The sequence below is a fragment of the Ambystoma mexicanum genome, chromosome 7q (assembly GCF_040938575.1).
Source record: "Ambystoma mexicanum isolate Mex_15411 chromosome 7q, UKY_AmexF1_1, whole genome shotgun sequence".
NCBI classification, from domain to species: domain Eukaryota; kingdom Metazoa; phylum Chordata; class Amphibia; order Caudata; family Ambystomatidae; genus Ambystoma; species Ambystoma mexicanum.
In genome coordinates this window covers 48,658,253-48,671,254 of record NC_090941.1, presented here as the reverse complement: position 1 = coordinate 48,671,254, position 13,002 = coordinate 48,658,253, and the positions used below count along the sequence as shown (strand labels likewise).

At 44.6% G+C, this 13,002-nt stretch overlaps 1 protein-coding gene across 1 annotated transcript in view; it reads left to right on the top strand.

Annotated features, from left to right (window-relative positions):
- The window catches only part of EGFL6 (EGF like domain multiple 6), a 360,256-nt gene that overhangs the window by 120,929 nt on the left and 226,325 nt on the right, over nt 1-13,002 (top strand). The window contains exon 3 of the mRNA XM_069640724.1: nt 8,419-8,511. Coding sequence (XP_069496825.1) covers nt 8,419-8,511 — 93 coding nt within the window. The remainder of the gene's footprint in view (nt 1-8,418; nt 8,512-13,002) is intronic.

Here is a 13,002-nt window from a genome sequence, read left to right as displayed (position 1 = left end):
TATAATAATCAATTCCAAGCTCCAGCCGCTGTATGTGCACCTCTGAATACGCCTGATAGCACAGTGTCAACAATCTTTTCTGCATTTTGCAAGAAAAGTCATGGATCAACTCAGAATGGAGTGTGATACTTAAGCAATATGACCGGAGCGGCGGGGGCATTACCGACTCAGGTAATGCCCCGGGGCCCATTAACGAAGGCCCCGGGACATTACCTGAGTCGGTAATGCCCCCGCCGCGAGGGTCATATTGCTATTAGTACCCCAGCCTGCATTATGTGCGTGACCGGGGCACTAAATGCATTTTTTTCTGTGCCGAAAAGCCGCAGCGTTTCGGGACAGAAAAAAAAAAATAACAAGAAAATGGCTGCCGGGAAAGGGAAAACGGGAGTCCGTCCATTGCGGCCATCGGAAGCGGATGCGCTGAGAAGCAGAAGGTAAGTGGGGTTGGGAGGGCGGGAGGCAGGGGAAGGTTGAAAAAAAACAACAAAAAAAACAAAAAGAACCTACCTGCGTCCCTGCTAGGGGACGATGGAAGCCTCCAGCCGTGTGTCTCCACACTGCTGGAGCCTGCTATCGTTCCCCAGCGGGGACGCAGCAGCAAAAAGGTAAGTGGGGCTGGGAGGACAGGGAGGAGAGAGGGAGGGGGGGAGGACAGGGAGGAGGCAGAGGGAGGGAGGGAAGGTAGGAAAAAAAAGAAAAAAGTTAAAGCTTACCCGAGTCCCCGGCGGGGGTGAAGGCACCCTCTCAGCCGTGGGGAGGCTCGCAGCGGCGATGGCACCGCTTCGAGCCTTCTCATTGGCCGAGGGGCTGCCACGCCCTCCGCCGGGGACAAAGGCCGTGGAATCCCTACAGAGGGATTCCCGGCCTGGTAATGACTCGGCGAGGGCCAATCAGAATGGCTCTTGCATTCTGATTGCGCCCTCGCCGGGTACTAATAAACTTTAGCCATAAATGTGTCCAAATTCACCAGGTGAGCCTTGTTAAAACTTCTGCGAGTGTGTTATGCACTGGAACTAATGTAAGCATCAGGCACTGGCACCTAGTCGTGCATTAACCTATATATCCATGTGAACAGTGCCTCATCTGCCAACTTCACCTTTCATTCAGAAACAGCAAATCAATTTGAAAGAAATGTGCTCCATGTTTACATGATTATATTGCAGCTGCTGCTACTCCTAATACTCACAATGACCTCTTTTAAAATCTGTATTTTGCTTTATTTTGTAATTCCTCATTTTGTCATCAGTAGCAATTCACTTACTGCTTGCGCTAAAGTCAATTGTCCACCTGCTTTAGCACGGGTAATGTTGCTGTGAGTTAGCACCCATGGCCTGCTCATGGTCGACATGGCCGCCTGACACCCAGCATTGTCTGCCATTGGTGCGAACACACAGTCGGTGCACGCTGCATGCAGACGCAGATCTCGCAGGTGGTCTGCCTAGAGCAAGCCTGTCTCCGCTGGCCAGCTGATAGGACAGGCTAGGATTTCTCATAGGAATTCCCAGTAAATCCATAAATCTATAATCAAGATTACCACAGATTGCATATATTTCAGCCAATGTGTTTCCACCTAATTTACAACAGTTAGATCCAATTTGGAATCTATGGATCTCCTGAAACCTGTAGACCCTATTGTCTCACTGAGCGCCACCATGATTTCTGCTGCAGTACCTCCAAAACAAATTGAACTCATCTGCATGCTGTTTGATACTAAATTGATTATTAAAATTGCTCTTGATACTTCTAAACTCTTTTGAAGCTGGGTGATGGCTCAGAGCGGACTTGGATCTGGTGATTTCCCTGGCTATCCCAGCAGGTTATGAACTCACCTCTGAAAACAAATGTGAGGACAGATGAGGGGGGTATGACATTAGTACATGGAGAGAATCGATACACTTGGTTTGTAGCAATTTGCGGCACACTCATAAAGTGGGACCCAGAGTGGATTTCATTTTTGCAACTGATGCCAGAATTTCTTTATGCCGCTCAGTATGTTTGATTGGTAAAACCTGTCACAAGAGCTGAGGAAAAGCCCCAAATATTAAGACAACAGCCCATGTAGACCTGGAGTTTGTATTTGAAGATTATTTTTGCTAGATTGTGGTGTTTTTTCCAACATATTTTAATGTATGTTCTGTTTATTATTTAATCAAACATTTTAGGATCAGACATACAACCCATTTAAAAAATCTGTGCATGTATCACCTATTTCACAGATTTGAGTGATAGCCCCTTGAAGCTTTCACTTCTAACTTTAAATAGCACATAAAAAAAATATATCACAAAACAATAATACAAAAACATACACTAACACCGATACATTTAAAACAAAAATCATGAAACGCCTAAGTAGATTACGTGCATGTTGCATGGCAACTCCAAAAAAGAGCCCTGTATTTAGTTTTTGTCGTTGTAGATTTTTGGTTTGATTGCTTACATACTAGTGAATGTTTGTATACTACTATTGTTTAAGTCTTTTTTAAACATAATAAAAGTTTGATATGTAATATTAGATGCGGAAACTTCCTGGAGCCATCACTGTATTTTGTGAAATAAGTGATATATGAACATGTTTTGGGAAATTGATTACCGGTCTGTTTGATCTAAAAATATTTTCCTAAAGAATACACCAAAGAATACACCTAAGAAAATAGTTTTTTGGGGATAAAATATGATGATATGATGATATATGATCAATGAAAAGCCACCACATTACATGGGCATGCTTGAAGGTCCAGATATTGCTGCGTGCATAAAAGCTATATTTTATTACAAGCTACAATTGTAGTTGCTTTCAACCTGCTTCATGAGCAAGTAGAGACTAATGACATGGACCCATAATACCGCTAAGAAACATTCCCCTTGCCAATCACCTATTAAACTGCTTGTGCATTATATAACTAATCCTTTTCTATTTTTGTCTTTCTTTCCCTCTCACCTATTCATTCTATCACCATCAAGTATTCTTTCCCTCTACATTTTTTCCTGTGGCCTAAGAGTGTACCCAGAAAGTCTGTGCATATTATTTACTGGTGTTGTAATGAGCTTCCGCCAACATTTTCTAACTCTACTTTCATTGTCCGTCTTGTATCAGTCTTTCATGACTTGACCATTATCACTCACCAATCACTTTTACCTTAGATCACTTGCCCCGTCACAATCCTGCTCTGTCTCAGTGACCAGAACAGTCGAAAAATGTAAAGTATTCACTGGAATGAGCTTAGTGTTCCAAATACTTTATAACTGCACCGGCTGTCTATCAGTTATAGGTCGGGCTATTCAAATTATAGATCAATGGGCAAAATTCTTATTTTTTTCATTACTTGCATCTCCTCCCCCACTAATACTTCAAGAGAAATGTTTGGTTGGGGCCACGCCTAAGGGATATAAGGCATATTTTACTCCCTAAAATCTGGACAATACTACCAACAAAGAAAAATAGAGATAAACAGGTATGTGTGTTTCTGGCCCTTCATGCGACCTCCGCTGCTCAGGAGATGTGTTCAGACTAGTGACATGAGCACCACCTCTGACAAATAAGACCTATGCTATAATACAGCCTGATATGAAGATGGCCTATGTGATAGAAACGCTCCATTTCATTTGTGGAAATTGTTAGATACAGAGAAATGTGTATTTCAAGAAAAATGGCAATTTGTTTAACTGAAAATTAATTTTCTTACCTACCATTGTGTGTTTTCAATCTCACAGTAACTTATTGGTGGATTTAATTGTTTTTTTTAATAGTTTGTATTACAATTCAAAAGCTACAATACACAATCGCATCCAACAAAATACAGTAGAAAAAAACTGGAGGAAAGAATCACAGACATTTCAATTAAGTGCTGTAGTTATATTGTTATCTAAAAGCTAGACTTAAAAAAAGTAGTCTATACATATTCACTAGACAGAGACAATGGGAAAATGGAAGGCAAGCAATAAAAAAGGAAGAATGATAACACGTTCAGACACATTCTACAAATACAACATTTCTAGGCAATGCTTCAGACTGTTCAACAGCACAGTTTCATCATACAATTAAAGAAAACGTGTCCAGACCTTCCAAAGATTGTCTTCTTTTCCCCTTACTCTAAAGGTAATCTACTCTAGAGCTGCAGGTTTTGATTTTTCAGTTAACCAGGATTCAACGAAAAGCTTTTGTTTGGACTTCCAAATATGTAGCAACATTTGTTGTGGCAACAATTATGCCTTTATCAATCCATATTTACAAGTAAGGGTTTGATGTAATGTCCTTAATTCTTTGAAAACTATTATTTGTGGAGAAAGGAGGTAGCGCTCTTCCAGGACCACAAATATCTAATTATATATTTCCGCGCACTGGATTATCCAAGCCCAGTTTATCGCTATGCGTGTCAGGAGTGCTCCTTCGGAATTGTATCTTCAGCAACTGCCGTTGATTCCCAGGCCTAACTTTTGCATTTTCACAGGTGTTTTGTACATACACATCACAAGTCACTCTAGGATAAATACAATATCTCGGCTGAGCCGCTGGATTTGTGATATTTATCACGCATGCAATCGACTCACAATTGTTGTTTGAAGGTCCTTTTCGCACGCCAGATTTGGTTTTACTAAGGCAGGACGTGTTGGTTGAGCTAATTGATTTGTGAGTCATTGAAGTGGAGGTGAAGGTGGAGGCATGAGTCGGTATTTCTCTTATGGTCCATTTCTTTATTTTAAGATCACAACTATCAGAAGGCAGCTTTCTACTTGCCAGGCTAAACCTTCTTGCTCCTTCCCCCTGGAACATTTCCATTCTGGGCCTGCTGATAATATTGCAATCACTCCTGTGTCAGGGGCTGGGCATGGCCGGTAACGGCCTGCCAGCCCGAGCCTAGGCAAGGGCTGTGGGCCGTTACGGTCATGTCCGCCCCCCGGCAAGGGGGTTATAGCCATTCACACTCCATGGTTCATCGGATTGGCTGAGCACCCTTCCCTGTGTGTGAATGTACTTACTATCAGTTTGTTTTCTCCTGCAACTCTGGGACAGACAGAATTTCTAATTTTGGTTGGTATCATGTATGATTCCACTTTAGAATGCTAGCTCCAATTATTGCTGCCTCGGTGCAACAATGTATGCCTCTCATTGATTAACTACGTTAGGTTAATACCTCTATAGCTAAAACATGCAGAGTTCATCACATTATTGAGGAATCCCTCCCTTGACCCTAAAAACCCTCCTACCCTTTTTCACATATTTCTAATCTTCTTTTGAGGGAAACTATTTGAGTACACAATTTCAGAAATCCAAAGAGGTGCAAAGGTTGTTGAATTGAATCCAACCCAAGTTTAGACCATACTTAGACACAGAATGTGCCTTCCTATGCATATTGGATGTTTAATAAGAGACTTTGGCGGTAGCGCTGACACCATCAACCACACCACTCTCCCATATTGACGTCACCATATGTGAATTGTTTTCCAACAAAGAAGTGGAATTTGATGGTCAAACGCTCTGTCCCACTTCCGAAACCTATGGGAAAAAAATCCCCTATGACCAAAACAGAACATATAGGCCCAGCCTTTCCACGAGCAGAGCCCTCCAGAGACCAGATAAGTTATTCGGGTATGGTGGTAAAATTGTCATTGAATTCATTCCTGCCACTTTTCAGAGAAGGCTATTGGGACTAGATCTAGTGCCTCACATGCCAAGAGCACGCAAACAGGATTTGGGAGTCACCTAGAAATAGTATGGCAGCTGGTTCCAGTTTGCTTTCCTGCCAACCCTTAATTGTAATGCCTTTAGCATGGGCACTGTGATGCAGAGTTCAAACGCCTTTAGTAACAATAAAAGACATCATGGTGCCTTTGCACTCTATCCATCTAGGTAGCATAGATGTATTGTCTGTGAACTTAGAGAAGGAATCCAGACCCTGATATTAAACATGCGGGGGGTAGCAGAAGCGACACTGCTCACTCAATGACATCACAGGAAGTGATGTCACATAACTATTGGCCCTGTTGGAAAGTGCAATCATTGCATGTGTCATAATATTCAAAGTGTAGCCTACTATATCCAGATACTGTCATCTAATGCCTCTTATTGCCTCGCATGCCAGGTCTGTCAAAATATGTAAGGTACAGCCTGACATGCTCAGGTGCTGCTATCGCTGGCCAAATGAAATGTCCAAAAACTCAGAAATTCCGTCTAATGCCAAAGTCTCATATCTCTGGTGTGGTCTCTGAATGTAAGGTGCAGCCTCACATGCGCAGGTGTTGCAACCATATGCCAAATGCATATCGCAAGCTTCAGAAATTCCATCTAATGGCAGTTATTGCCACGTATGCATGGTATAGTCACCATATGCAAAGTACTCTGATGTAATTGTATAAAATTGCACCCTTAATTGTCTTATAATGTCATTCAATGTGGCGTTCATCCCCCGTTCCATGGGCTGGAATGGGGGATGAAGGCCATTAGAACCCTGGATTCCCAAAGCAGTAACCTGGGGTGCTAAACAATTATTTTCCTTCCTACAATGGGGCGCGCGCTGCATGCCGCTGGAGGAAGGAAAATCCTTTTCCAAGAAGGCCGGCAAGGAAAAGGAAGCAGGATTCTATACGGAGCGCCGCTTCCCTTTCCATGACAGCCTGCAGGATTCTCAGAGAAGGAGCAAATTCGGCACCTGCTGCTGCCAAAATAAGGTAAGTAGGGGGCGGGGGACAAAATGAGACAGAGGGTGGGGGCAAGATGGGGCAAGGGGAGCCGGCCATCAGGCCGCTTGGAATGCGGGCTTCTACCAGCGGTTCAATCCCGTATTCCTAGTCATCTGATTGGCTGGCTCCCCCGCCAAGGGTGCTAATGCCAGATAATGCCTCATAATAATAATAGAAGTTAATGAGATTCAGACTAAGGGGGTCATTACGAGGTTGGAGGTAGCCATGGCGCTATTAGTGCGTTGGCTACCCCCCATACACGCACACCGGGTCCGGTGTGCCCTGAATGGGGAAATATTGGGTGAGTCCTACCTTGGAGGACTCAGAACTTCCCCATTCAGGGAGCCCATCCCCATTCCCATTCGAGCCCCCATAGGGCTCAATGGGAATGGGGCCCATGCTAACAACGGGCCCATTAATAGCGGGCCCGTTGTTAGCATGCTGGTCCTTTAGCGGATCCCGCTAAAGGCGCCTGGTATTACCAGGCACACTTAGCGGGACACGCTAAAGGACCTCGTAATGCAGCGGTAAGGGGTTGACGGCTCGCGCCGTTAACCCCTTACCGCCACACTCAGAATGAGACGCTAAATCTATATCCAACGTTAGAGGTTATAACAAAAAGGAATAAAGGGCGAAACACGGGTGCAAGTTGTAGGCTTTGTAAGATGGAGACTGAGAAATAAACCCTTCCACGCTTGCTACTGTTTTGCCAGGCTACAATAGACATTCGATCCCGGATTCTGGGGATTTTTTTTTGAAGAACTTAAGGCAGCAATGCATGACGAGTGGTGGCTTATTTTTATGCAAGGGGAACGGATATCTCTGATCATTGCCTTGGTTAATTACCTGGTTAAAGTTTTGGAACTAATTGAACCCACAATAGGCAAAGCCTGGGGCTCAGTTTTATGGGCAAGGAAGGATTCCCCTGCCACTGTCTGAAAGATGTTTTTCTCTGGATTCATTGGGGAGTAAGAGATAGTTATGGGAGTTGGTGAAATGACAGAAAATTGTTTTCATCTTGTCTTTTATTCTCAGTGATTTTTTTCTTTTTCGTGTTTTAGCAGGTGTTCTGATGCTGAAAGGTTTAAATGAAGTTAATCACCTAATAAAACACATTATAATAATAATAGGAGACCAGGTCAGCACTCAGAGGACACCTGGGGAAGCAAACACACATGAAGCGTGTGATTCATCATGTGCACTTCTAAAGTGTGCAAGCGCTGCAGTGATGTTTAACTTCTTAGCACTCGGGGACAGGGGTGAACGCTGGGACAAGGACTACTCCTTTAACGGATCCATGCTCCCGGAGCCCTGTCTGCCTCCCTTCCCTTGCACACACGGGGATCTCAAGGGCAATGGGAGGGTAGCAGTGGAAAAGAGCATGGTCCCAGCTGGCCAATGACATCCCTGCTATTCAGAGGGCACGTATCCTTTAGTTTGTAATGTAATGTAATGTGAACCTTTGGGTTCAAGGGCGAGGCTGCATTTCATATGGGTGGTCCCCTTCTGTAAAGGCATAGATAAAATAAAAAATGTTGGAATGTAATGCTACCCAGAGGTTTTTGGAATGCTTGAAAAAAACGGTCAATAGCATTTCTAACAATCATTTTTTGTTTTCCCTTTAAAAGGAATTGTTCACGTCTGCTACCGTTTCTAGAGTTTGCTGCCACCCAGTTTGAGCTGATTAGTCTCTGCATCTCTTCACATTTAACCATTCTGTCCCTTGTGTCTTTTCCTCAGCTGTCTGTGAACAAGGGTGCAAGTACGGCGAATGCATGGGGGCCAACAAATGCAAATGCTTTCCTGGATTTACTGGAAAAAGCTGCAATCAAGGTTAGTAAACAGATGGCTTGCTTGCTAACAAAGGCATGCTTTGCACCTAGAGTAAACAAAGCAATGGCCTTACTGGGTGTTTCTCAGGAGCGTTGGGCCACGGTCTATGAAGGATAAGCAGAGGAAGGTGTGTTTACCGGCATGTTTTCCACAGATTAGACTAAAACATGCGAACGATTGAATCAGTTAAAGCCAATGGGCCTCATTAGGAGTTTGGAGGTAGCCATGTTGTTTTTAGCAGCATGGCTACTCCCAAATCGGGTACCGGGTCTGAGTTCCAGAAATAGGGAATTACCGGGCCAATGCCAACTTTAGCTGGCCCGGTAATTCCCATTCTCGGGACCCGGACCCAGTAAATCCCCATTCCCATTTGAGCCCCCATAGGGCGCAATGCTAATGGCGAGGATGCTAACAACAGGCCCATTAATGACGGTTAGCATCCTGGTCTGCTAGCGGGTCCCGCTCTGCTCGTCTGGTCTGGGCAGGCGTCGAGAGCGGGACCCGCTGCAGACCTCGTAATGTGGCGGCCCAGAATGAACGGTGCCGGTGCTTTACAGGCACCGTTCATTCCGCGGCCGCCTACTGTGTAATGAGTCCCTATGTGTGCTGTTACCTCAGAAGTGTTAGGAACCTATACAAAAATATGGAACTAAACAATCAAGCTATCAGATTCCATGAAAATCTTTAAAAGAAATGAGTTTGTCCTCTCGTGTGTTTAAACATCTTTTCGGTCGTATGCGAGCTACATGCACTTGATTAACCTTTTTGATTAAAAACAAAGAAAGGTTACGTCTCTCAATTGAACTGCATTGAGACAGGTGTTTTTAGAGATACAAAGAAAAAAGTTCAAATGGAGATTATGGGCAGGGCCATGGCTGTTAACGGCCCACCACCCCGAGCCCACAAGGGCGTCATGATAGCTGTGGGCTGTTACTGGCCATGGCTGGCCTTCACAGCGGGGGTGAAAGCCATTCTCCCCCCAGGGTTTATACGGGATGCAAATGAAGAAAAAAAAAAAGAAACAAGATGCCCGCCGCCAATTCTCTTTTCCATTTCTCTGGTGGCGACCGGAGCGTGAGGTGTGCTGCAGGTAAGTGGGGAGAAGGGAGGGGGTGAGGAAGAGGTTTGGTTTGGGGGGCAAGGGAGAGGCTCCCTGTTATCTCCCCACATTCAAAAAGAAAAGAAAATGTATATTCTCGCCAGCTGTTCCATCGACCTGATTGACTCAGCGCGCTTCCCCCTGTGCAAATGTAAAATCTTAGGTTTCAGTCTCAGAATCAATGATTCCCTCATCCTCATGGCCAACTGGTAGGAAAGCAAGACACATTAAAGTATATTCACAGACTATGGGAATAATAAATATAGTGTAATTTGCTCAGACACACACTGCAATGGCAGATGTCTTCATCTCAGCTATCACTTTAAGCATCTGTAATGTTTTACTACACTTTTCTTACAAGAAATGGCTTTCTAATTCCCTGCAGTTTCTTCTTGGCTAAAAGCACCTGTCCCGTAGGTCTGCCATTTTTTTGTTGGCCTGTGCTCCCGTCCCAATATGTTCCCCATTCCCAAGGCCCCAGTACCAGGGATCCTGCAAGTGCGAGAAAGGTAGCAGGAGGATTGGCACCGAGAGACGGTGCCGGCCAGCCGACTGACCCAGAAGTACAGTGTAGAATCTTCATTGTAGAGAGTAAGGAATAGCGAGATTGGGGATTAGAATCCATCAGCCCTGGTTGAAAACCAAAATTCTGAAGGTCATCGACAAGCTAAGAACATTATAAAACAACACAGAAACTCTTCAGCTAAAAAATACGAAGACCCGTTATCTCCGCTCATCTTTGCTATGGCCATGGAGCCTCTGGCACAGGCCACCAGAATGGATCAACGGATTCAAGGGGTATCCACGGCAGCCGATAGTATGCAAAAGATAGCATTATATGCGGACAATGTTTTACTGTTTCTCAAAGATACGACAAACTCCCTTCCTAGAGGCTTTACATTATTGGGGACATTTGCGAAGGTCTCAGGGTTCCATATTAATTATGTAAAATCCAAGGCGCTCAACATCTCGGAGGACCCTGCACGGGTAAAGGAGTGGGGCACACGTTATCCACTAAAGTGGGAACAGAAGACAGTGGAATACCCGGGGGTGAATCTAACTTCCACATACGAGAGGTTATATGGAGCTAATATTCCGGGGCTGATAAAAACTGAGCGGGGACCTCAGGAGGTGGGACATGCAGGAGCTGTCGTGGTTTGCACGGATCACAGCTATACAAATGTCTATACTGCCAAGATTCCTATACGTAGTTGGCTCTCTCCCAATACGAATTCCAAACTTAGCAATGAAAAATGTGCAGAAAGAAACCATGTGATTCATATGGGAAGGGAACAGACCAACAGTGCCCAGAAAGGTCCTATTTCGCCTTTGGCTTTCGGGGGCCTGTGAGTCCCAGACTTTAGCCGATATCTAATGGCGACGCAGGTAGCCCCCATGCTTCAGTGGGCCCCAAAGGAATGCCCAAACAGGTGGTCCTATATAGAAAGGGGCATGACCAGCTTGCCACTTGAGAACCTTGGTCCCCTGCCACCAAAACACAGGGGAGTGGGAGGAACACTGCTAGATTCAACTAAGGCCACTCTTTGTGTGAAAACAGAACAATAATATGAGGCCGGGAAGCACGAAAAGAAACACACCAACACAGGTTACAAAGAAACATACAAGTGCTTTATTTAAAAAGCTACAACAGTTACCAAGTCAATTGACAAACGGATGGCTATTCGGCTCTCAGAGTAACATAACGAACTTCAACGAGGGTTCGATGTGCTAGTGAGAGAGACCGCTCATTGGAATATCCGGGCTTTTTATACAATTTGTCTAGCACTGAGCCAACCATCTTGTGGGTTAACCATTCGGCGAAACAGGTCTTTGGGTTCCTTGCCAGGTCAATCCTTTAATATATACATTTTGATTAGTTTCACTGATATAGTTGTACATTTACATATAGGTCAACGGTAGGACAAGGTCTCAGTTCGCGACCCCGACAATTGGCCTGCAGGCATATTAATTATTCATGTGTACGGAGGTCACAACGGCCAGAGTCTTACTCAGAATGTCATTCGGCCTCCATTTTGATGTTCAGCGTGACTTCTACATAACAAGAGAACCTAAAATGGTGGCTTAATCCAAGATGGCGACTTACATTGCTTTCTCTAAGGTCAAGACCTTGCCGCGGAGTTTGTTCGCATATGATGTTTAGACAACTTGGCGTAGGCCAATACGCATACAATTGTTACGATAGGAGGCATAATATTGTTTCAATTCCGACATTTGGTACTGGGATAAAACTGTATGGGGAAAGATTGTGCAAGTGGGGGGGGTGTCCGCTCACACCAATGGCTCATAACCCAGACTTTACACCCGGAATGCAACCCGAGTTCTGGAGGCAGTGGGGGAGTGGACAGTCTCTGGCATTGGGAGATTTCTATTCAGGTGGACACCCATTGACGTTCAAAGATTGCAAAAATAAATTTCTGATTCGAGAAAGTGAACAGTGTCACTATACACAGATAAGACTTTGGATCTTGAATAAAAAAGTAAAGGAGAGAGGCAACTGAATGCCACTAGCACTGGAACTCACAATAAAGGATGGGACAGTTGTGAAAGAGGGCTCGAGGTTGTACTGGTAGTTGGACAAGACAACCTCGGGGGAGGTTCTTCCATATATGCTAAAGTGGGAACAAGATGTTGGGGAACCAATTACGGAAAGATTTGTGGGATCAGATTTGGTGCCGGGCATTGAAAGGTTCTAAAAGCACACCAATCAAGGAAGCAGCCTATAAGATATGCTTTAGATGGTACATGACGCCACAACGTCTACATTCTATCAATTTAGTCTATCCTTCAACATGCTGGAGGGTGTGTGGACAGACTGGGGAAAGAACTGGAAAAGAAATCCTAAGCCACGTCAAAGATGTTACAAAGGTACAGCTTCCCTTTAAGCCTGTAGTGGTACTCTTGGGGGCCACCGCAGAGGGCAGCTATGCTGCCACTGGAAGCAATGCCATTCTCATCACCCACATGCTGAGCATGGCCAGGATCAAGCTAGCTCATGCTTGGAAGAAAGAGCAGGGGCCGATGGTGGCCATGTGGTGGGTAAGGCTATGGGGAATGATGGTTATGGAGAAGGTGACAGCGCCAGCTAATGGCTCATATCAAAGGTGTTTTAAGGTTTGACTTCCATTTCATTATGTAATTTCTCTGTTCTATGACAACAGGGGAAAATTAAGAGCAATGACATTGGTAGGGGAGAAGCCCAAGTGCTCAGGGGAAAGGAATGTGTTCTCTTCAACCTATGTTAAGAATTAAAGGGAGGGGGAGGGAGGTGGAAAGGGGGAGAGGGGAACTGTCGGGAGTTATAAAGTTATGGGCACTACGGTTGGTCTTTGCAAAAATGGAATTGAAACATATTCATGTGTATATGACACTAT